Source organism: Falco punctatus (assembly GCF_963210335.1).
Source record: "Falco punctatus genome assembly, chromosome: 3".
In the NCBI taxonomy this organism is placed as follows: Eukaryota; Metazoa; Chordata; class Aves; order Falconiformes; family Falconidae; genus Falco; species Falco punctatus.
Window position 1 is genome coordinate 120483925 of NC_137582.1, and position 21664 is coordinate 120505588.

At 60.1% G+C, this 21664-nt stretch overlaps 1 protein-coding gene across 2 annotated transcripts in view; it reads left to right on the forward strand.

Moving 5' to 3' along the window:
* Nucleotides 1-1583: 1583 nt before the first annotated feature.
* FOXO6 (forkhead box O6) overlaps nucleotides 1584-21664 on the forward strand; it is a 56086-nt gene continuing 36005 nt past the window's right edge. Inside the window, exons 1-2 of one of the 2 annotated variants that reach the window (XM_080379259.1) lie at nucleotides 1584-18531; nucleotides 18683-19734. In XM_080379259.1, coding sequence (XP_080235385.1) covers nucleotides 19300-19734 — 435 coding nt within the window. In that variant the 5' untranslated portion in view covers nucleotides 1584-18531; nucleotides 18683-19299. The remainder of the gene's footprint in view (nucleotides 18532-18682; nucleotides 19735-21664) is intronic. The other variant, XM_080379260.1, reaches the window with a different exon arrangement.

A 21664-nucleotide genomic window follows, 5' to 3' on the forward strand; every position in this document is an offset into this window, starting at 1 on the left:
CTAAATCACTAGGCAGTGAAAGGCTTCCAGTCGACAGGCACTGCCGTGCAAGGAAATAGAATTCTCTTGCAAGGTGTCCAGTCTGCCAGGCGGCACACGATGCGAGGGGGATTGCCTTCCTCCGCTGCTGGGGGCATCGGGAGGACCAGGCTGCTGCAGCCTTTTGGGGGCCCTGAAGTGAGAACTGCCCTGAGAATCTGCTCCAGCACATCCACGTCAGGTGGTGGGTGTTTTCCAGGGCACTGGCTGGTTACGGGGAAGTGCCTGCTGAGTCCCGGTGGCTTGGGACACCCATGCTTGTGTGGTGAGGTGGTTCTGCACAAGATGGGAGTATCGCTCTGCGCTCCCACGGGCACACGGTCTGATCTCAGCCAGTGGTGATGAGGCCTCAGTCCAGCAAAGACAAGGTGAAGGAAGCTGTTGTGCTTGGCTACTCACCTGCTGCAAGACTCTAAGCAAGACACTCCTGTCAAGCTTCATCTACAACAGGGACCAACAAAAATCTTTTTCCCTGAGTATCTTGCAAACTTTCCTTACTTGGCACTGTTTGACAAGGACTTGGGTGGCCGTGGAGGGATGCTTATGGGAGTTCCCACACCCTGCCTTCACCCCCTGTGTCTGAGCACAGGGCATGCTGCACTCCATGCCTCCCTGTGTGACACTGGACCATTACCCTGGCTGCCCCTTATATAAAGAGAGGCGCCCCGGGGCCCCGTGGGCATCTACAGTATCTTCCATTGCCTTCAGAAGATGTAGACCACAGGAGTCCCAAAGAGATATGCAGGATGCCTCAAGGGGCACGACCATGCTTGGGGCACTCAGAGCCCGATATGAATGCGTGGTGATCACCTTGGTCGATGCACCAAAGGCCACAAGTGCAGTGTGTGCCTGCATGTTGCTGGCTCTGCATAGGTGGTCGTTGGACTTGCTGGGGGTAATTGATGAAAATTGTTGAACCTGGTGGCAATACAGTGGATGCTTCGTTAATAAGGGGATGTAGACCTGGCGGTTCATGCCAGCCTAACAAACAGGAGGCATCAGACCAACAAGCTGGGGCTTGTAGATGTCTGCATGCACTGTCAGGGTGGTGGGGAGCAAACCCCACACTGTGTCCATCAGCACGTCCTTAATGCTGCCTGTCCCTGCTGCCTGTCCTGCCAGCCAGGCATTGCCTGCTGCCCGTCAGGCTCAGGACAGCTAGCTTCTGCTGGGACTTTGCTTTGCGGGACAGTCAGAGCTGTCCAAAGCAAGCACGGATGTTTTTACCTCTCACACAGACGTGGCTAATTCCTGTGGGGTTTTCTTTGGCCAGGATTCAGGGGAAACTCCCAGTGGGGCAGGTTCTCCATCTTCCATCACCCCCCCAACACCACTTCCCACGTGCCAGACACGATGTGCATTCCAGTGCTGCCTTGTCCTTCTCCAGTGTCTCCGACCCCTGACACCTGCGGGGTGTGGGACGGCCACAGCCCAGGGACCGACCTGCAGCAAAACAGCTCTGAGGCTCCTCTGTGTGCTGCGGTGAGAAGTTAGCCTGCAAAGAGAGACCAAGCAAGGTCTGCCAATTTTGTCTCTAGGTCAGGCCCTCCTTCTTTTCAAGCTAAAGATATTCCACCTGGGAAACAGGCTTTCCTGGCCTGGGAAACCTGGTGGCCCCAGTCCTGCAGGTGTCTTGAGTACAGCATTATCCACGTGCCGTGGGGACCTGCCAGCACCAACCGAGGGTGATGCCTGGGCTTCAGATTTCATCAGGATGGAAAGGGAAGCGAGATGGCACAAGCAGCTGTTGTGCAACCATGTTACTCATGGTCAGATGCAGCATCAAGAACCTGCTTTTCATGAGGAACTTGACTTGTTAATGAGCCTGGAATCTGGGTCAGGCATTTCCCACACTGGGGATGGGTGGACGCGGGCATCGACACCATACCAGGGAACCTGGAGACACGAGGCAGAGCAGCCAGATTGTCTCTGGCTGCGACAACCACAAGTGAATTTTTGCGAAGGGCCTTTTGGCTTCTGTCTCCTGCCAGTTTCAGCAGGCTGGGGTGTGTGTCTCTGCTGGCTGAGAGCAGCTGCAGTTGTGAATCTGGCCCTGAGATCATCACAGAAACTTGGCTCTTAACTGAAGGTGCCTGGTGCACAGTGGGTGCAAGTCCCTTCAGGCCCTGGCTCCTCCTGGCACACCACTGGAGGGTCACGGCTGCCCCTCTCCTGGGAGCAAAGCAAAAGCTGCTTTGGAGATGATGCATTACTTTCTTTAATGCAAGACTAAGCGCTGCCCTTCACAAGGTTTTCCTGGGGTGGGGAAGCAGTTGACCAAAGCTGTGTCAGCAGCTGGGCCATGGTCTGTGCGGTACAGAGGCAGGTGCTGCCCCAGCTGAGTGGAGCAGACACCTCTGCAGGCTGCTGCCCAGGTCACTGCAGCGCCCATGCAATGCTCTCCAGCTCCTGGGGTGAGACAGACCTTCCCTGCCACCCACCTGATGGCTGTTCTGGTGGGGAGCCTGCTGTCCTGGTGGCATGCTCCAGCACCGAGCAGGTTTGCTGAGCCCCCAGGGCTGCAACACCATAACCGTGGGAAAAACAGCCTGACGGAGGGTCTTCCTTCTGCTCTCTGTCCTGTGCTGGGGTATGGTTTGGGTGTTTCACTCCAGTGTCACTCTGCTCTTCGACCAAAACTTCAAAAATTACACACAGCAGCCTGTTTCATTTGTATGCATGTCTGGGCACTGGATTTGAAAATGAAAATGGTGCACTGAACAGGGGTTAAAGTACAGGCAAGTGGCTAATCAGATCTTTACATCCCGTGTGCCGGCTGGGATGCCCTCACCTGATTTGCAGGTTACTCTTGCCTTGTAGCTCTTTTAATTCCTTGATCCAAGCAGCATATTCAGTGAAAATCAATGTAAATAAGGCTCCTGTGGTTCTGCCTCTCCCCATTGGAGCCCAGTACTTGAGTCAGAGGGACCAAAAACTGCTCTCAGCCACTTATTTATTTTTTAAAATGAATCCAGCCTAGAGCAGGATTACGTGGATTAGCAGCTGAGCATTCCCCTGCCTACAAAACATGCACAGCCAGCCAGCCAGATACTCACTGATGGGAACCCTGTCCTCCAAACACGACCTGTATTTACATGGCCTCTTGGCTGCCTGCATCCAAGCCCATCTGTTCAGCTGATTCAGGGTCTGCCCGTCCTCCCGGGCGGGTTGGACCGCTGCCCTGGGGCGGGAGTGGCAGCTAGGCTGGTGCAAGGAGGAGATGCTGTAAGTTACTCCGTCTGCAGGGAAGCTCTCCTCACTGACAGCATTGCATGCCGATGGGGGTCACAGAGCAGAGTGGGAGACCTCCTTGAAGCAGGGGATGCAGGGAGGCAAGGGCTCCAGCTGACCAGCTGTTCCTTTTACCAGCAAAGCAGGTGGCATTTTTAGCAAGGAGGCCCTCCCTGGTGATCTGCAGATCTGGAGAGGAGGATGAAGCACAGCCTGGAGTTATCAGAACACAACCCAGGGTAGGAGGGATGTATTGGGCTACAAAAGCACCGGTGCTTTTCCAGACCTCAGAAGGCACCTGAGTGCCTTGAGTAGGAACATCACTGGGACATGGTGTCCAGCACAAGAGGCTGTGGAGATGGGTAGGAGACCCCCAGCAAAGAAAAAGCCCAGTGGGTCCTACATGGAAGGAAACACCCCAGCTGCTTGTCGGTACTAACCCACCAACAGCCTAGGGAAGGATTTAAATCCAGGCCTGAGCAGCCCAAAGGGCTGGGCTGGCTCTGAGCCACACGGAGCAGCACAGAGGAGCCAGAGCTGTCCTTGTGTCTGAAAGGCCACCCCCGGGTGCAGAACTTTGTCCCCAGGGAAGGATCTGTCCTCCAGCCAGGCATCGGGGTGGTGGTGTGTGTGGTTCTGGGGGCCCAGCTGGGTCAGCAGCGAGTGCTGGGGTTCATGGCAGTGCTGGAAACCCCCTCGGCTGGGGCTGGCAGGTGGGCAGGACCAGGATGGGTGGCTGCCTGCAGGATAGGGCAGGTGGGATAGGCAGTATGTGGGCAGGAGGGGGAGAAACTCAAGGGGTGCAAGCTCTCTAGAAGGACCTTTCTCCCTCTAGCTTTGCTGCTGGGAGGACACTGAGCTCTAGAAGACACCTGCAACTTGTGGCACAGCCAGGCTGGCCTGTGGGTCCCCCATCCCCTGCACCACCCCGAGTGCTGATCCTGTGGCTCTGCCTGCTACCAGCTCCACTCTACTCCCTGCCTGTGCCTGCCTGCCTGGCAGGGGCTGAGGACCACAGCAGTGCAGGGAGCTGCCCAGCACCGGTCCCTGTGCCAGGGAAGCCCACTTGGCTAAGCAAGTTTTCACTGACACCTTTTTTTTTTTCCTTCAGTGGAAGCCTTCCAGCAGTTTTTAAATTGCTCTCTGCTGAGCAGAGCGAGGCCAGCTCCCTGCCTGCTCCTTGCTCGGAGCAGACAGCTGGCTCCTGCCCTGAGCTGGCCTCCCAGGCTGACTGCCAAGCAGGCAGGACGTGGGTCCCACGCTCTCACGCATGCTCGCACAGCGAGCGGGTGCCCACGCAGCTGCAGAGAGCTGGCACGGCTGCTGGCTCCAACCCGGCATCCAGAGCGGGAGCAGGGCTGCGCTGGAAATCCCAGCCTCGGACAGGCACTGGTCCACCCGCAGAGGAAGGAGCAGCGTCTGGCTCAGAGCCTTGGCCGCGGGTTGCCTCGGGGGGGTGCCCTCCTGCAAGCCCAGAGCCCAGGCTCTGCCCAAGGAGCAGCACCTTGAACGAGATGCTGGTGCCAGGTTGCACAGGCGCCGGCGACCTCCGTTCTGTCCAGTGATGCCCTGGCACAGGCTGCCTGGGGGGCTGCACCCCTCCTGCCCACACAGCCAGACCCTCTGCGCGGGGCTGCCCTGCAGCCCTGTCCCTCTCTGCAAATACTCGCAAAGGAGCTTCCCAGGACCTACCCCCAGGATTAAAGGATAATTTTCTAGAGGGAGGAGGGTAGGTGGAGTGGAGGTGAGATAATCAGAGGTGGTTGGACGGAGGAAGGTGGAAATAACTCTGCTGCATTTGATGGTTTCCCTTGTTAATGCATTGCTGGTGGTTCCGGTCTTGCTCACGCGGGGAGTGACACAGGCCCCTTCTGCCTGGCTCCGCGCAAGGGTTGGATGCGAACAAGCCTGTGATTCACTGAATGAGCACCAAGGAAAGGAAAGTATTGAGCAGCTTTGTCATTCCAGACACATCATTCCTCCTTCACCGAACAAGGCAGGAGCGCGTGCTAATAATCTGGGATCTCGTAATTAAACACCCTGCAGCCTGAATATGTATAAGAATACACAGTTACGGTTTCATGGACTATCTCACTTGTGGCATTTCTGTGGGTTGGAGTTGCTTTGCTTTGCAACTTAAGTGCTCATGTAGGGCTTGCTGTATGTGGCACACTATCAATCATGGGTATGAAAAATCCCCCAAGCCACCAGAAAATGGAAACAATCTTGAACGCTCCTGAAGTGAAAGCAGAAAGCCATTCCCAAGACATTCCTTCCAACAGTGAAATGGCTTTTTAAAGAATCCAGACAGAAGATGTAATAAGGGAAAAGCTGTACAGAAAAAGAAAAGCCCACCACCTGCAGCAACACAGTATCATAGGAAAATTCAGGGTGGAAGGGACTCTGGAGGTCTGTTGTTCAACATTCTGCTCCAAGCAGGGTCAGACCAGGTTTCTCAGGGATTTTTTTTCAAGACCAGTCAGGTCTTGAAGGCATCCGAGGACAGAGACTGTACAGCCACTCTGGGCAACCTGCTACAGTGTTTGACTTTCCCCATGGTGAAAAAATTTTCCCCTATATCCAGTCCAAACTTGTTTCAATTCATGTCTGTTGTCTTTCATCCTCCTACTGTGAGCAGTAGTGAAGATCCAGGGTCTGTGCCTTCTCAGTAACCTCCTTGTAGATGGCTTTGAAGATTCCCCCCCCCCCCGTTGAAGTGTTCTCATCCTCAGGCTGAACGAACCTTGTTCCCTCAGCCTCTCCCCACAATGGCACATGCTCCAGCCCCAGGACCATCTTGGTAGCCTCCTCTAAACTCACTCTGCCTTACTGATGCCCACTGGCAGACCCAGAACCAGATGAGGCACTTAGATGCACTCTAATGAGTGTCGAGTAGAGGGAGATCCAAATGCCTCAGCTCCTTCGTAAGCACCTCCAGCCGTGTGGTCTACATCTCCAGGCAAGCCCTCTCCCCTCAGGACAGAGGTGTGCATGTCAGGAGGTGGCCACAGAGGGCTGCAAGGGAGATCTTGAGGACAACCTGTGAAAACCCTGGTAGCAGAGGGCTAAAAGCACCATCCTGGAGGCTGGCTGCACAGACCAGCAACCAAAGATGTCAATGCCATTTCCAAAGGAGGAGACAGTCCAGGGAGACAATTTGTACCCTCTGGGATAGCATCAAAACCACAGCACCTGCCATCCCTCCAAAAGGCTCCCCAGGGAAGTGCGAGGAGATGACACCAGCCAGGGTGGAGATGCTCAGTGAGGGGAAATCAGCCTAACTGTGGCCGCTCCGTGGAAGAGAGAAAGTGCAGCACCACCCTGCCAGGGCACAGGGCCAACGTGTCTCTGCACAGGCAGGCAGAGCTTCCCGTGCATGAGGTGCACAGCATTTACTGCAGGAACATTGTTGAAAATATTTGAAGAGCTTCTCAGCCCCTTCGTGCCTCCCTGGAGGCATCCACTTGCGTGGATGTGTGCACCACTGCACCAAAGGGACCGTGCCCACCATTTGGCTGTGGACTCCCCAAATCCAAATATATATACGCTTTGAGCAGTGCTTGCTACGTAATTCCTCAGGTACTCACACAGCTGTGCTTGCCCCAGCGGTAATGGGATGATCTGAGGTGTCGATGAATGGCCTTTGGTGTGAATTTATAGCGAATGTTGAGATTTCAGAAGTGGCTTTGGGGGATGACGTGCTTAACTCCCACCCCAGTGCACCATATCCATGGGTTATGGGAACAACAATGACAATGTCCCCCTAAACCAGTTCAAACTGGAGTTCCTGTAATTCTGTTTAATGTGTGGGGAAACACCTGGGAGGCTGATGGCAGCTGCGCTGCAGATGGCAGGGGACAGGGGGTCTGTACAGAGCTCTCCCCATGTCTGCAGGATGGAATACCATGCAGTACTGTCACTGTCCCTGTCTAGGGGTTTGCATGCCACCTTCAACAGATATAGCCCATGGGTGTCTTCCTCTCTGGTCCACCCCCACTTGCTGAAGGCCTGTAAGTATCTGCTGAGCTTTCCCATTGCTCTCTTCCAGGCCCCTGTCTGTCTCTGTGCCACCTGTAACCCTCAGCACAGTGAAGCAGATGATCTGGAGGATTCCTTGGTCCCAGTACTCCCCATTTCTGTTTGCACCCATCAGCTGGCTTTTGCCATGTGCTGGGATCTCCTGGGAGTGGGGCAGGTCCTGCTGTGTTTGGACATCACATAGGTGTGATATGGCTTGCAAGGGGAAAGGGGCAGCAATCGCATGGTGTTGAGTTCCTCCTCGGCCCAGTTAGCTAACCACAAACAAGGTTGCATTGGCACTGTCAGGCATGTTTCATTACAATAAACAGGGAAATGGGTAGTCTTTTGCTTTGCCTTTTGTAAGGAAAATATGTCAGATCTCCACTGATGGACTGGCTGACCTCTTGGGCTGTGGCACCAACTGGGAGCTGCCCCTGCCTGGGCTCATAGTTGGTTCCCGATGAGGACATAGTTCACATCAGCCCTCCTCATGGACGGGGATTTTCCTGTGGGCTCCCATCCTGAAGTCTTTTGACACAAGTAAGGGACCAGGTGGGTGTCAGGGCAGAGGCACACGTGGTGGAGGAGCGGTTCAGCCCATACACTGTTGAGAGGAGTGGGGATGTTGCCACGCTTGGTCCAGGGCAAGGCTGGCAGCTGAGCAGGGGCTGGGTGCTGCTGGGCCCTGAGGGGGGCTGGGGAGGGCCGTGGGCTGCAGGAAAGGCTGAAGTGGATGCTCAGTGCTGGGGCAAGAGTTTTGGCTCATGCTGTCACTGCCAGCTTCCCATCTCACATGCATTGCTCAACCAGTTTGTCCACAGAAGTCCAGGTCCTACCTTCTCATCCCAGGGTAGTGGTGCACGCAGTATTTAAATGCAGATTGCCTGGCACCCAAACGCCTCATCTCATAGTTGCTGGTGCTTAAAGAGTTCTGTAGATTGTCCAGCTTTTAAGCAGCTAATTGCAGAGCCATTGGCATGTCTGCAGTGCGCTGGAGGCTCAGAGGCTCGAGATGTACGTTTTGTTGTAGGCCTGCAGAAGATCAGATAATTCATCCAGGTCTGCTGACAAGAACAGGCTTTGACACAGACTCCCCAGCTGCTCGGCGAAGCCAGCCGAGCCCCCGCGGGCAGGGGGAGCAGCCTCAGGGAAGCGCAGCCGTCACACTGAGCCTTGGGGAGAGGCAAAGCCCCAAGAGCACAGTGTGTCAAGCCCAGCCGCTGAGGAATTCTGGGTTTCCAGCATTGTTTGTGGAAAAACAGGCACAAAATGACACACATCCCCCTAAATTCAGTCCCCTCCCAGGAGAAGTAGCTGGGCTCCCCTGACCCACAGCGCATCTCCAAAGCACCAGCCCCCAGCCAGGACAGGTAGCCAAGCTGGCTGCGGGAGGCACGGGCTCCTGGCTCCCAGCTCACCTCCCTCATGCTGCCAAACGCCCACGGCATCTTTTGTGGTGCTGGTATGGCCAGAGCTGACGGCAAATGTCCTGCTTCACCAGGGCTTGTGCTAGGCACATCATGGCCACCTCACCAGGGCAGTTACTCCACCAGCACCAGGAAGGCTTTCTCCATCGCTGCACCCCCAGCAAGGAGCCCCAGGCCGGGCAGGCCATGGTGCCCATGCCACCCACTTTTCCTGGTCCTTGGCTGTAGCCCATAACCCCAGAAGTTAACTGGCCACCAGCCCTCTGCGTGGGGGAGGGGTGGGTGGAGGGCAGAACATGGCCTCAAATCCAGCAGGAGGGACTCCCATCCCGGGCTGGCTGGAGATGGTGCTTCCCAAGGGTGGGGTCATGAGTCTGGGCCACCCTGACCCTTTCCTGGGCTATGAGATGCTTGACCCCCCCTTGCTGCACCTCCCCTGTGTGTAGTGCACCTCTCCACCTGGCTCGGTGCTGAGGGCACACCAGGTTTGATGAGGGGTTGAGTGGGTCAGAGTTGGTATGTGTTGGTGCACGTGTGGAGTGAGGATGAGGTCTCAGAGGTCCGTCCCCTCCTGCCCTTGTCCAGGAGCTCACCTGTCACCCCTCTGTGCCGCAGCAATGCCTGCCTTATGCACAGCCCCTTGCACAGCACTTCTCGTGCAAGCTGCGCCAGGGCTGGGGCAAACTGAGGCAGGCAGGAAAGGCTGGGGAAGGCAGAGGATTTGCAGTGCTGCAGGCTGGAAGCAAAAAGCAAACGGCACGAATTGACCCGGCTGTCCTCAGGGCAGCCAGGGAGCAGGTGACCACGTCCATCAGGCTCCTCTTGCAGGGTGGGCCCTCCCACGCCAGGACCCGCGGGCCAAGGCCGTGCTGTTTATTTGCAAAGTGGCTGGAGAGGGGCTGGCGGGTGAGCACGGCCCCGGGTTTTGGCCCACGCATCAGCCAGGGCGGGGGAGGCCAGGGCTGCTGCTGGACGCGTTCGCCTCTCGGGATGCCTTGGGACGGTGCCTGGTGCGTGGCTGGGCGAGTGCAGCAGCAGACGCACCCTGCTTGGGGCGTCGCAGGAGCTGAGCTCGCCGGCTCTGGGGAAGGCCGGCGTTCCTTCCTCCCCACGCGCGGAGCAGGGAACTGCACGTCCTCTCCCGCTGACCCCTCCTGCCGGGTCAGCAGGTCCCCGCTGGCCCGAGCCGGAGGAATGCTGGAGCACAGGCCGTTTGGATGCTGTGCTCGTTAACTTCAGCTCAAGTGCTGCGCTCATTTAAAAATATCCTCTGACAAATACCTGCACAAACACGGGAAAAAAACCAACCCACCAAACCTCTTAAAAAAAAAAAAAAAAAAAAAGGCATCTGTAATTTTCCACAGGACGGAGGCATATTATTTGGCCTCCCTGCACCAGGACTGTGCTGAGCGCCTTGCCCAGCGCCACGGGGTTTGCAGCCAGCGCAGCCCCTCCACAACGCCTTTGCAAGGGGGGCTGAGCCGGGCAGCTGCGGCGGGAGGAGGGACGCTGCCTGCCCAGCCAGGCCTCGCAGGGTGAGGCTCGTAACGATGCGAGCACCCGCCTAAGTCTTCCCGGCAAGTCTCTGGCACGGCTGAGCAGGGAGTGGGTCCTGCGCTGACCCGCTCAGCCGCACCCTCCTCCCGCCTCGCACCGGCTGTGTTCTGCTGGGGCTGCTCCTGGTGCTGGCACTGCCTGCGCTGGTGCTCGGCATCTCGCCTCCCTCCCACGCAGGTGCGGGTACTGCCCGGCAGGCAGCCACGCTCCCATGGGAAAGGGCTTCCATGGGTGCCTGGCAGGAGGGGGCTGCCTGAGCCTGGCCAGGGCTTTGGTAGGGGAAGGATGTTCCCTGGCATGAGCCTCAAGCCCAGGTGCATGGTCTGGAGGTGAGAAATGCCTGTCAGCACCACTCTGTCAGCACCACTTCTGCTTGCTAAAGCTCTGGCTGGGTTTCATGGCACTGGGGGCTATGGGTGAGAAACTCCCCAAGCTGCCTGCCCAACTGGGAAGAGGAGGGGAAGCATCAGCTCAGAAGGGGGTGGGGGGGGTGGGGGTGGGGGTGGGGGGGGAGCACAGCCCCAGGGAAAAGCCCCATGGGGATCAGGCACTGGGTGCAGATGGACTGGGACAAGGCTGGGGGGACCAGGCTCTGGGTGCAGGATGGCCCCATTTGGTGAGCTGGAGGCAGCCCTGGGGACCACCCCGCTTAGCAGACATCCACTAGGCAACCAGCCCCAGGCTGCAAGCACTGACTGGAGGGCAGAGCCACAGGGGTGCCTGGGGAGGGTGTGCATGTCCCTGCCATGGAGCACAGCCCTCCACCTCACCCAGGCATGGTCAAAGAGGGTCCCTGCGGTACTGGGAGACACCCAGCCCTCCAGCATTTGGCCCTCCCCTGCCTCCCCAGCTCAGCCTCATCTCCTCTGCAGCCCTGCCTGGGGCTGTGGCATCACCAGCTGCATTGTTGCCTCTGGATGGGCTCTCCCACCCATGCCCTGTCCTGCTAGGTCCTCCTGCTCTCCCTGCACCCCAAAGCAGGGCTGCCCAGGGGAGGCAGGATCCTCAGCACCAGCTGGGGGGCAGTGGGAGTGGGCACGGATATAAGCCCATTGCAGAGACCCAGGAGTGCAAGGTCCTGGCAAATCTCCCATCCAGCTTCCCAAAATCAGTGCAGTGCTGGTACAGCGACGCTTTCAGCTCCCTGTGACCTTGGGGATGCAAGACCCACCTGGGTCTGGTGCTGTGATGGGATGGGACTCCCACCATCACTGTAAGAGCCAGGTGTGTGCCTCTGGTGGAGGTAGCCTCCCCCTCACAGGGTGGTGCTGGCAGCGAAGCCCAGCAAAGTATCAGCTGGCCATACCCAGAAATGCTCCCATCGGGCTGGATGCTGACCTGTGCTCACGCTTGTCCCCACACCATGCCCCCTACACCTTGTGGCGAGTGCTGATAAAACCATATTCCCCACCACGGTGACCAGCAGCACTGCTGCCTCCACCCCCTGGGCGCTGGCTTCCTGCCCCATACACTCAAGGGATGCTTCGCTCCTGGCTGATGACCAGGCGCCTGCCCGGAGTGTTCGCTCTCTGAGGGACAGGGAGATGGCTGGGCTGTGTGGCTGGCGTGGTGTGGGCACGTGGCCACCACGGAGGAGCAGTGGCAGCCCAGAGCATTCCTCCAGGGCTCTCCAGGAAAGGAACGGAGAACCTTGGTCCTGTCTGAGCGGCACAGAGCTGGCTGTCCTCATGCAGAGGTCAGCATGGCTGGGAGAAGGTCCTGAATGCTGCAGCTGGGTGCTGCGTGCTGGATCGCAGTCTATGTGGTGTAGGACAAGGCTGGATGGTTGTGGAAGAGCATGGGGTCTTCAAGGGTCTTGAGGATCTTGGGTCATTCCTGTTCTCCTCCTGGCAGACACAGGGGCCCTCCAGAGCCCGTGGACACAAGGGCTCTGCTTCACAAGGGGGCACACCTCTGCTGCCAGAGCAGCCTGAGCAGCCTGGCTTGGGGCTGGAGCCTGTCCCAGCTGGAAGAACCAGAACCTCTGAGGAGGTGCGTGTGTGTGTTTGCACAGTGCACATGCATGCATGCATGCGTGTGTGTGTGTGTGCGCGCACATGCATGGACATGTACATGAGTGTGGGCACATGTGTACGGATGTGTGCATGTGGCATGCATGTGTGTGCACATGAGATTGCACATGCAGATGTCTCAGCAAGTGTCTGTATGAGTGTGTATGCCCACGTTCCTACAGCCCTGTTTCTTTTCTCTGGGGCCCTGCCCACCTCCCCTTTTGACAGGCAGGGCATGCATAGCCCCCAGACCCTTCCTACAGACACATGCTCCTGCTCTCTCCCTTGGAAATGCAGTTATTTATATGTGAAAATATGGAAGAGTGTTGAGTCCCTGCTCAGTGACCTTCAAAACCATCCAGCAAATTCAGCTTGGACTGTGAGCCCAGCCAGATGGCCCTTCTCTAACACGCTGGCCGTGCAAACTGGGGTTTTACTCTTGATTCTTGCTCCTGCTCCAAGGCAGGCTCTCGAAACAGCGGATTCAGTATGTGCTCTGGGAAGGCAGCCACGCAGCCCTGCTCCGAGGAGGAGGCAGCAGGGAGAGCGCCAAGCTGGGGACTGGGGGACCACGCAGCTGCGGGCTGGTGGCCGAGGGGCTTTGGGGTTTTAAGGGAAATGTGAAGCAGAGTTTCATTCAGGGGGATACAAAAGTGGAGGGGAGGGAACTGGGTGCAGGTGGCCAGTGCTGCCAGTGTCAGCTCCAGCTGAAGAGGCTGCTGGGGGTGTGAGCGAGGTGGAGGGTGGTGGGAGACATCTCTGCTGCTGGTGGAGAGGAGCCCCCAGGGGTGGCTGGACCACGGGAAGCTGGGCAAGGCCAGCGGTGGCTCCTGAAGCCCGGGAGAGAAAAGAGCAAACCAAAAGAACATCACCTAACAGAAGGGAAGGGTTAAAAGACCTGTCAGAGCTGAGCCTCTGTGGAAACATGGGAGACAGCTGGAAAAGATTTAAATAACTCTTTGCTGTGTGTCTGCAAGCCGTGGGTGCCAGCGAAAGGTAGTCTTATTTCTGATAATATCTGGTCTGACACACTCAATGTGTTTAACAGTTTTCAGTTCACTCAGGCAGATGAGACTAACTAGGCAGCAATCATGCAGGGATTCCTGGATGCTGCATTAGCATGCAACCTCCAAGAGGAATGTTTTTGCCTCTAAATGCAAATAGAGGTTGAAGCTATTGAAGAGGCTGTGACTGATCTCAGCCTGAGGAATCAGTCTTGCAAATTCAGGGGTAACCAAGCCGCTGGTGCAGATGCCATCATGCAGGGTGAAGCCCAACAGGGATGTTGGGACCTCTCCGGTGCGGTGCCTGGAGGGGTGCTGGGGCTGGGGTGCCCTCTTGCTCACCTCCATGTCGGCCACCAGCAGCACCCACAAGGAGACACACTGGGGAGGTGGCTGATGCTGGCGATTTCCTCCAGGTCAGCAGGGCCCGGATGGCACAGCTGGGTGCAGGGAGGTGGGGCATGCTCCCCCGTACGGATGGGGAGCTGGAGGGGGCTCCCTGAAGGAGCTCAGCTGCCAGTAAATGCTTCCCCATGGGGCTGGCACAGCCCTGCTGATGACCTCGTGGGTGCTAATGGCGTAGTGATGTATCCACACAAAAAAGGAGTCTCTGGCAAGGGTTTCATGCCCTCACCTGAAGGACACCGGTGCGAGGAGTTGACCACATCGCAGTAAGGTCTCTTGCCAAAACGGTCCTCACTTAGATGATGGGGGGCTCTGCCTGGGGAGACTGGGGAGACTGTGAGATGGCAGGGTGGTGTGAGGCAGGGGAGCTGATGCAGCCTTTCAGTGTGGAGACGGAACAGGGTGCTGGGCTGGAGAGATTTTACTGCCTTCGTGTCTGGCCACAGTACCTATGCCAGAAGGTGAGATTAGAGGGTTCGTGAACTTGTTGCATGGCATACACCATTTTCTATTGAGCAAAGGTATATTTAATCACACGGAATTGCTACCAACAATTAACATTGAAAAATATTATTAGGCATTACTATCATTAAAGAACAGATTTTCCCCTAAATGTTGTTCTGGAGCAAAATTTAATACCTATATCATACCACGAAGATCGGTCAGAAATTTTCCACCCGAGTCGTATCACATAAGAAATGGAGCTGTCAGCTACATGGGCCTATTCCTAAAGTGTCTGCTGGGGTTTTCAGCAAAACTACATCCTTCTGGACACAATGATTTTGGTTTTCAACTAAAAACACTCGTTCTTGAAATTTCTCCAAATAAAAGTATGAAAATTTAGTCCCGCTGTAATGCACTTGGTTTGACATGATGTGAGTGTGAACACGGACATGAAGGAGGGGACAAGCCCTGCTGCTGTTGGACTGCCTGTGCCCCTTTCACAGACTAAGGATTCAGCACGAGACACTGGAGAATCCAACCCTGCGGCGTGCAGGGGTGCGTCCGCCCCCCTTTCCCCAGGCAGGACGACGGCAGCTTTCCCTGCCTGCTGCAGCTCTGGGAAATGACTCGGGTGCCTGGCAAGCTGGTGACCCGGGGATCTCCTGGAAACCTGCCCTCTGCACAGGGCTGAAGGAGAATGTTGCCTGGAATGGTTTTCCATCAGGGAACAGGGTTTTATTGGAATCAGATCTTTCCCTGGGAACTTGTCAATTTTGCTGCCATTTTCTCCAGGAAGAAGTCTAGCAGAATCACTTTGACTTTCTTGTTTCAGCAGTGTCAAAATGTTTATTCCGATCATGTCAAAACACCAAGTTCATTTCAGGAAAGTAAAAATATTTCATTTTGACTTTATCATTTCATTCGCTTACTTCCACTTTATGTTCCCTGAAAGTATTTTTTAATACGTGCCGCTTGAGATCCTTTTGCGCTGCGACATCCAGGCACTCTGCGAGGAGACAACGCTGGATCATCACACGCGGCGTTTCAAAGGCCTGAATTAGCATTTGGGCGAATTTTCATTTCACAGGACATGCTGCACGTGTGGCTTTGCCTCCCAACGCGGAGCAGACACTGTGCCCGCTGCTGGGGTTTGCTTGGTACTTGCCCCCCCCAGCTCTGTGCAGACACCTGTGGGAGAACCTGTCTGCTGATTCCTGTTGGGATCAGGGGGCTGGTGGGGTGGCCTGAGGTGAGGGTGATGGGCTGTGGGGTGAGATGGGCACCCAGGATGTGCTCCCCTCCTCCTGGCTGCCGCCCGCTCCCCTCTCACCCTGCCAGGCTGCAGTGCCAGGGGAGCTCCCTTGCAGCAGGGTACTCCATGTTGTGATGCTGAAAACTGGATTTTTCCTTGGTGGCAAGACAAATCAGTCACAAATGCAGTCCTTGGAGCCTGCCGTTGATTTTTTGCATGGGCAGGTAGCCCCGTCTGCCTCCAGCGTGGTCCCTCCTCTGCTCCTGCAGCCCCATCACCACCCACGGGGCTCTGCTCTGGACCCCGGTGCTGCTGGGCACCCCCAAGCAGGGATGGTGAAGGAGATGGGGGCTTCAAAACAGCCCATGCAGTGTGGCGAGTGCCTGGCACCTGGGTTGTGGCATCTGGGACAAGGGAGCGCTCCGGGGTGTGCGGGAGAGACGTGGCAGCCCGGTGCCCGCCAGCTCTGCTCCTGAGACTTACCATAAAGCGGTGGATGAGCAGCAGGGCCTGCTGCTTAACAGGGACGGTGGCAGCGTGCAGCTGGCTTAATAGAGATGCTCCTGCCTGGTGCCAGGCGGTTAAGTGATAATTAACCAGGTGCTTGGGAAGGTGATGCTGGAAGCCAGCCCCACGCTGCTGCTGCTGCGGGGTAGAGAGCTGAACCACCACCTCTGTGCACCCCAGCCCTGCGGGTGCCTGTGCTGAGGCCACGTGCACCCAGAAACGTGCTGCTCTGCACCCTCGGGGCTGGGCAAGGAAGCCAGGGATGAGACCCTGGGCAAGGCAGGGATGGGAGTGCCAGGCAGCTCTGGTCACTGTCAGGTGTGAGGAGCCATGAAGCCATCCACTGCCTGCCTGTGACCTTTGTCACCAGCAGCCACCCCTGTCTGCAAAGGTAAATGCTGCTTTACAGGTGGGGAAACTGAGGTGGCAGGTGAGCAAGACCAGCACGTTTCTGCAGCGTTATTGATCAAGCACTGAGGAGACCTGGCAGCGTGGGCAGGGAGGTCTCAGTGCCGTTGCCCAAGGGATGAGGTGGCTTAGGGTGACCGCAGGGCGACGCATCCGCTGCAGCGGAGGAGAAGAAATGCTGCGGGAGAAACTGAGCAGCACCGGGCAGGGAGAGGCACCGGTGGGAGCAGCATGGGCAGGGCTGTGCGGGCTGGGACCCTCCTGCTCGGCTTGGCACCGGGGAGCTGAGCCTGGGCTGGAAAAACAAGGCTTGGAGGAGCAGGTAAGAAATGTGGGAGGGTTTCGGCTAATAAAGGCAAGAGCAAGGTAAGAAACTCCACCAGGCTCCAAGTGGGCAAAAGGCTGCTGAGAGAGGCGGGAACGACCCTGCCTCCGGGCCCTCGCGGCAGGGGAAGGAGTCTGTGGGTGTAAACCATAGCAAGGGAAATCTGGGAGAGATCCCAGGAGAAACGTTCCGGGAAGGAGGGAGGCAGAACGAGGTGTGGAGGTTCGTGCACCCTGGGGTCCGTGGAGTCGGGGGTGCGTGGCCGGGTGGGCATGCTGGGGCTGGCCCGGCTCAGCCCGCCTGCACCAGCTGAACCAGTCGCCACGGGGCTGGGTCAGCAGGTCCCCCAGTGTGGCCAGGGGTCGGGGAGCGCAACACCCCAGCCCCCAGCGGGGGGGACAGCAGGGGCACCCAGAGCCACCGCTGCCCCTTGGCCGGCAGTGCGGAACGGGGCACGTGTGCAGCCTCTCCTGGGTATTGTATCGTATTGACCCTGTCATTGTACCCTCGGGGTCCCTTCCACGCCGGACCACCAGACCAGAGCCTTGAGGCCAGCGGAGGTGCCTGCGGCCGTGCTGCCTGGGGAGCCTTGGCCCGGCCCCGGGCACCGCAGGGACAGCGCCATGTGTGACACTGGCACTGAGGACTCCATCAGAGGCACGGCTGGTGGCAGCAGGGTGACAAAGCCCCGGAGCGACCCAGGGCGCTGGGTGACAGCGTCCCCAGGGCCATTGGGGCAGGGGGGCAGTCGGAGTGGGCAGTGTGGGGCAGGCAGGCAGGCAGCAGCCCCTGGGGACACACAGGGGAGACAGGCTGCGTGGGGAGGGGGCAAGGGGGGACACAGCTGCTGACACCCCTGTCCCCGGTGGGTGCAGTGAGGCATGTGTCCCCAGTGGGTGCTGGGGTGGGTGTGCGTTCCGGGGGGGATGCATGCCGAGGGGCAGGCGGCCAGGTGGGTGCAGGCAGGGCTCGCGAGTGTGTCCCCAGCGGGTGCAGGGGCAGAGGCGGGTGCCAGGGCAGAGGCAGGGCAGCGGCCCGCGGGCGGGGTAAGGTGGGCTGCCGTGCCAGGGGCTGCCCCCTGCCCTGCTGGGCCTGGCGGGGAGCTGGGGGGGCTGCGGGCCTCCGCCCCGGCCCCGGGTGTGCTTCGTGGCTCTGACCTCATGGTCATCACATGCCCCCGCAGTGACGTCACGGGGAGTCACCGGCCCCGCCGGGACCAATGAAGGGGAGGGGCTCGGGGGCGTGCCTCCGGGGGCGTGGTCTGTCAGCGGGGGGCGTGGGATCGGGGGCGTGGTCCGTAGTAAAGGGGCGTGTTCCTCCGCGCGGCCGCGGCGGCGGCGTTGCCCGGGGTGACGCGCGGATGCAGCCGGCACCCCTGACGTCACCCGCCCGCCCCAATCCCCCCCTCCGCCGAGCGTCCCGCCGGCGCCGCGCCAATAGGCGGGCAGGGGGGGTGTGTCCGCCGGGCACCTCCCGCCAATGAGGCGACGGCGGCGGCTCGGGGCAACAATGGGGGGCGCCCGGGGCGCACGTGGGGCCGGCGGCGGTGGCGGGGCCGGGGCGGGGGCCGGGGCTGGGGCTCCCCCGCTCCGCTCCGCTCCGTCCCGCCCGGCGCCGGGGCACTCCCCTCCCCCGCCCTCCCCCGCCCCTCCGGGCCCTCCCCCTGTGTCACGGCGGCGGCCGCATTCGGGGCCGGGCACGGCGGAGGGAGGGAGGGAGGGAGGGAGCGAGCAAGCGAACGGCGGCCGCCCCGGCAATGTGGCCCGCCCGCGCCGTGGCGGCAGCGCGGCGGCGGCGGCGGCGGCGGGCAGGTGCGCGGCCGCTGAAACGGAGCGGGGGGGCGTAGGGGCGGGGAGCCGCCCGCCGCCCGCCCGCCGCCGCCCTCGCCCGGCGCTGTCAGGTGCGTGCCGCCCCGCCAGCATGGCTCCGCCGCGCCGCCGGACTTAGCGCCGGGCCGCCCGCCGCGGCCCCCAGCCGCCCCGGGGGGGAGGCTGCGCGCCCGCCGTGCCGGAGGCTCCCTGCCCACCTCCATCCCGCTTCTCCCCGCCCAGGTGCCCCGGCGCCGGAGCACGCCGGTTCCCCGGCCGAGGATGCCGCCCGCCGCCGGTCTCTCCGGTTCATCTGTTGCTGCCTGACCGCGCCGTCAGCCCGGTGCAGCCTCCGCCGATGGATGCGGCAGCCCCCGCGCCCTGCCCGCCCGCAGCCGCCCCGCTGGCCACCGTGCCGGGAACAACTCCGGAGCTCCGCGGCCGGTAAAACAAAAACAAAAACAAAACAAAACAAAAACCAAAAACCAAACCAAAATCCAACCCCCCCGTCTCGCCCGGGGCTTGAGAGGCGACCGATGAATATGCAGCATCCTCCCCGGCTCGTCTCTCCCGTTAGCCTCACGCTTCCCGGCGCGGAGCCGGGCACAGCCGCCTCCTAGAGCTCCGCCGGACTTCGGGCTGCGCCCGCCAGGACCCGGCGCACGGAGCGGCTCCTCCTCCCCTTCTCCCGCTCCATCCGAGCTTGGAGCCCTTCTTCGCACTCCTCTCCCTCTCGTGTTTTTGGTGGGTTTTTTTGTGGGTTTTTTTTTTTCCTTTTCTTTTTTTGGGTGGAAACCGACCGTAACTCCGGGGAGGGGGTTGTCGAGGGGGGGGGGGGCGGGAGCGGCGGGGAGGGGACCATGGAAGAAAAGCTCCAGGCGCATCAGGTGGAGATCGACCCGGATTTCGAGCCGCAGAGCCGGCCCCGGTCCTGCACTTGGCCTCTCCCCCACCCCGACTTCTCGGCGGAGGAGGAGGATGGGGGCGCGGCGGGGGGACCCCCGGCGCTGGCGGCCGGCGGCGGGGAGGGAGCCGAGAACGCGGCGGCCCCGGCGGAGCGCAGACCCGCCGCCGCCCCCCTGCCGCCCCCCGGCGCGGACGTCGGGCAGCTCCGCAAGGCCAAGACCTCCCGGCGGAACGCCTGGGGCAACCTCTCCTATGCCGACCTCATCACCAAAGCCATCGAGAGCTCGCCGGAGAAGCGCCTCACCCTCTCGCAGATCTACGACTGGATGGTGCGATACGTCCCCTACTTTAAGGATAAAGGAGACAGCAACAGCTCGGCCGGCTGGAAGGTACCCGACCCCCCCGACGCGACCCCCCGGCTCAACTTCCCCCCCCCCCCCCGCCCCTCCCGCAGGCGCACCGGGGCTTGGATGCTTCCCGTGGGCTGGGAGGTTTGGGGGATCCCCGCTTTCCTCACGGTCTAGGGGGTGTGTGGGGGGTAAGGGCTCGGTCAAGTTTTGGAGTATTGCATGTTGGAAGAGGGGTGAGTGTGGCTCGCTGGCCGGGAGCAGAGCCTGGAGCACCATGCCGCCAGCCCCCCCGGCACGGCAGGGGCAGGGGGGTGGCAGCAGGCAAGGGGGTCGTGCCCGCTCTCCTCTGCCGCGTGAGCACCGGGGTATGGTGGTGACAACCTCGCTGCCACAGCCCTGCCCGCGGGGACCCCAGGTGTGCCAGGTCCCAGAGCAGCAGTGGTGTGCCTGGGGGGCGGCCGGAGGGACAGCTGTCCCCCAAAACAGGTGTCTCCAGGCTGGCTTTTATCCAGCTTGGCTGCCCTGCCTTCCACAGGGCTGTGTCCCCCTCCCCGGGGGGCCACGCAGGCAGCATGCGGCCCCCAAGGTTCCACACCGGCATCCCCGGGCTCTGCTCCCGGGTGGCACTGTGGGCTTGTGAGAAATCCCTGGTGCGGGCAGTAATCCCCTCCACGCTCGGGGCGAGCAGGCGATACATCGTACCCACCGCCCCGGAGCACTGGGTGAGGTCACGGAGGGTGTCAGGTGCTTGGGGGGGGGGGGGGGGTCACACCAGCCCGTGCCCCTCCGGCTGACGCTCGGCTGGCTTTGCGCTGGGAAGGGGGAAGCAATTGCCTGTGTCCAGATGGTGTCAGTAAAAAGGAGACGGTTTCTCTTAAGCCCTCCCCTAAGCCCTGTCACCTCCAGTGTGATTAGTGTGTAACGAGGCTTCAGGGGCTCCGATACCAGCCTGCGGTCCTGGCAGGCATGCCCTGGCTCCGGCGGAGGCGGCCAGACTCTGGCCTGCCTTGGGGGGTCCTTTCGGGGTGCAGACGGGGCCCTTTTGGGGCAGGGAGGCCGGACTCTGTCTGGCACCTGTGGCCAGGCCATGGGAGCTGGCGTTGTGTGGACGCTGGGCATCCTCTCCACCTTGCCTCACTTGGGAGAGGTGGGCAGGGGGCAGCTGGTGTCCCCCCATGGCAGACATTCACTGGGGCATGGTGTCGGGGGCTGTGGAGGTGGCAGGAGGTGGCAGTTGCGTGGGGGTCTCTAAAACGTCCACCCGGGGTGAGACCTGCATGGCTGTGGGTGTGCATGGGGGGAGAAGGGTCCCCCCAAGGCTTGCACCCAGCGGGGACAGGGGGGAGCACGCACTGATGGGGTCTGGGGACATGCTGGGGAGGTTTGATTTGGGCTCTGGACTGGTGGCCAGGAGGGCTGGGATGAGGAGTGAAGGGATTCCCAGGCAGCTATGCCTGTCACTGGGGTCTGGGATGTTTGGGGATCCCCCCAGGCGGGTGTCCCTGAAGGGCAGCCCGGGTGAGTGAGGGCGAGGGCATGGGGCCGTGAACAGGGTCTGTGTGCCCAGCTGCGGCCGGGCAGGACGGGGGAGGGGGCTGCTCGTGTCTCCCAGCGCTGGCACACGAGCCAAAGCCATGGAGCAAAGCCCTCCCTGGGCGGGAAGGACCCTGGCTGGGGACAGCGGGGCCAGCAGCCATCCTTGTCACGGCCTGTGCTGGGAGTTGATCCAGCCACGGCTTGCACGGGACAGAGGAGCGAGCCGTGTCCTCCCTGGGCGTGCCAGGGCTTGCACAGGGGACAGTGGCAATGCATGGGTGTGTCTGTACGGGTGTGCAAGGTGGCACAGGCTTCCCGTCCCGCCTACACCAGCACCGGCTTTTGGCCCCTGGACAAGGACAGGCTGTGACAGCAGCAGCATTGCGTGCCCGCATCAGTCCTGGAGAGGCGACCCTCGAGGGCATCCTCCCAG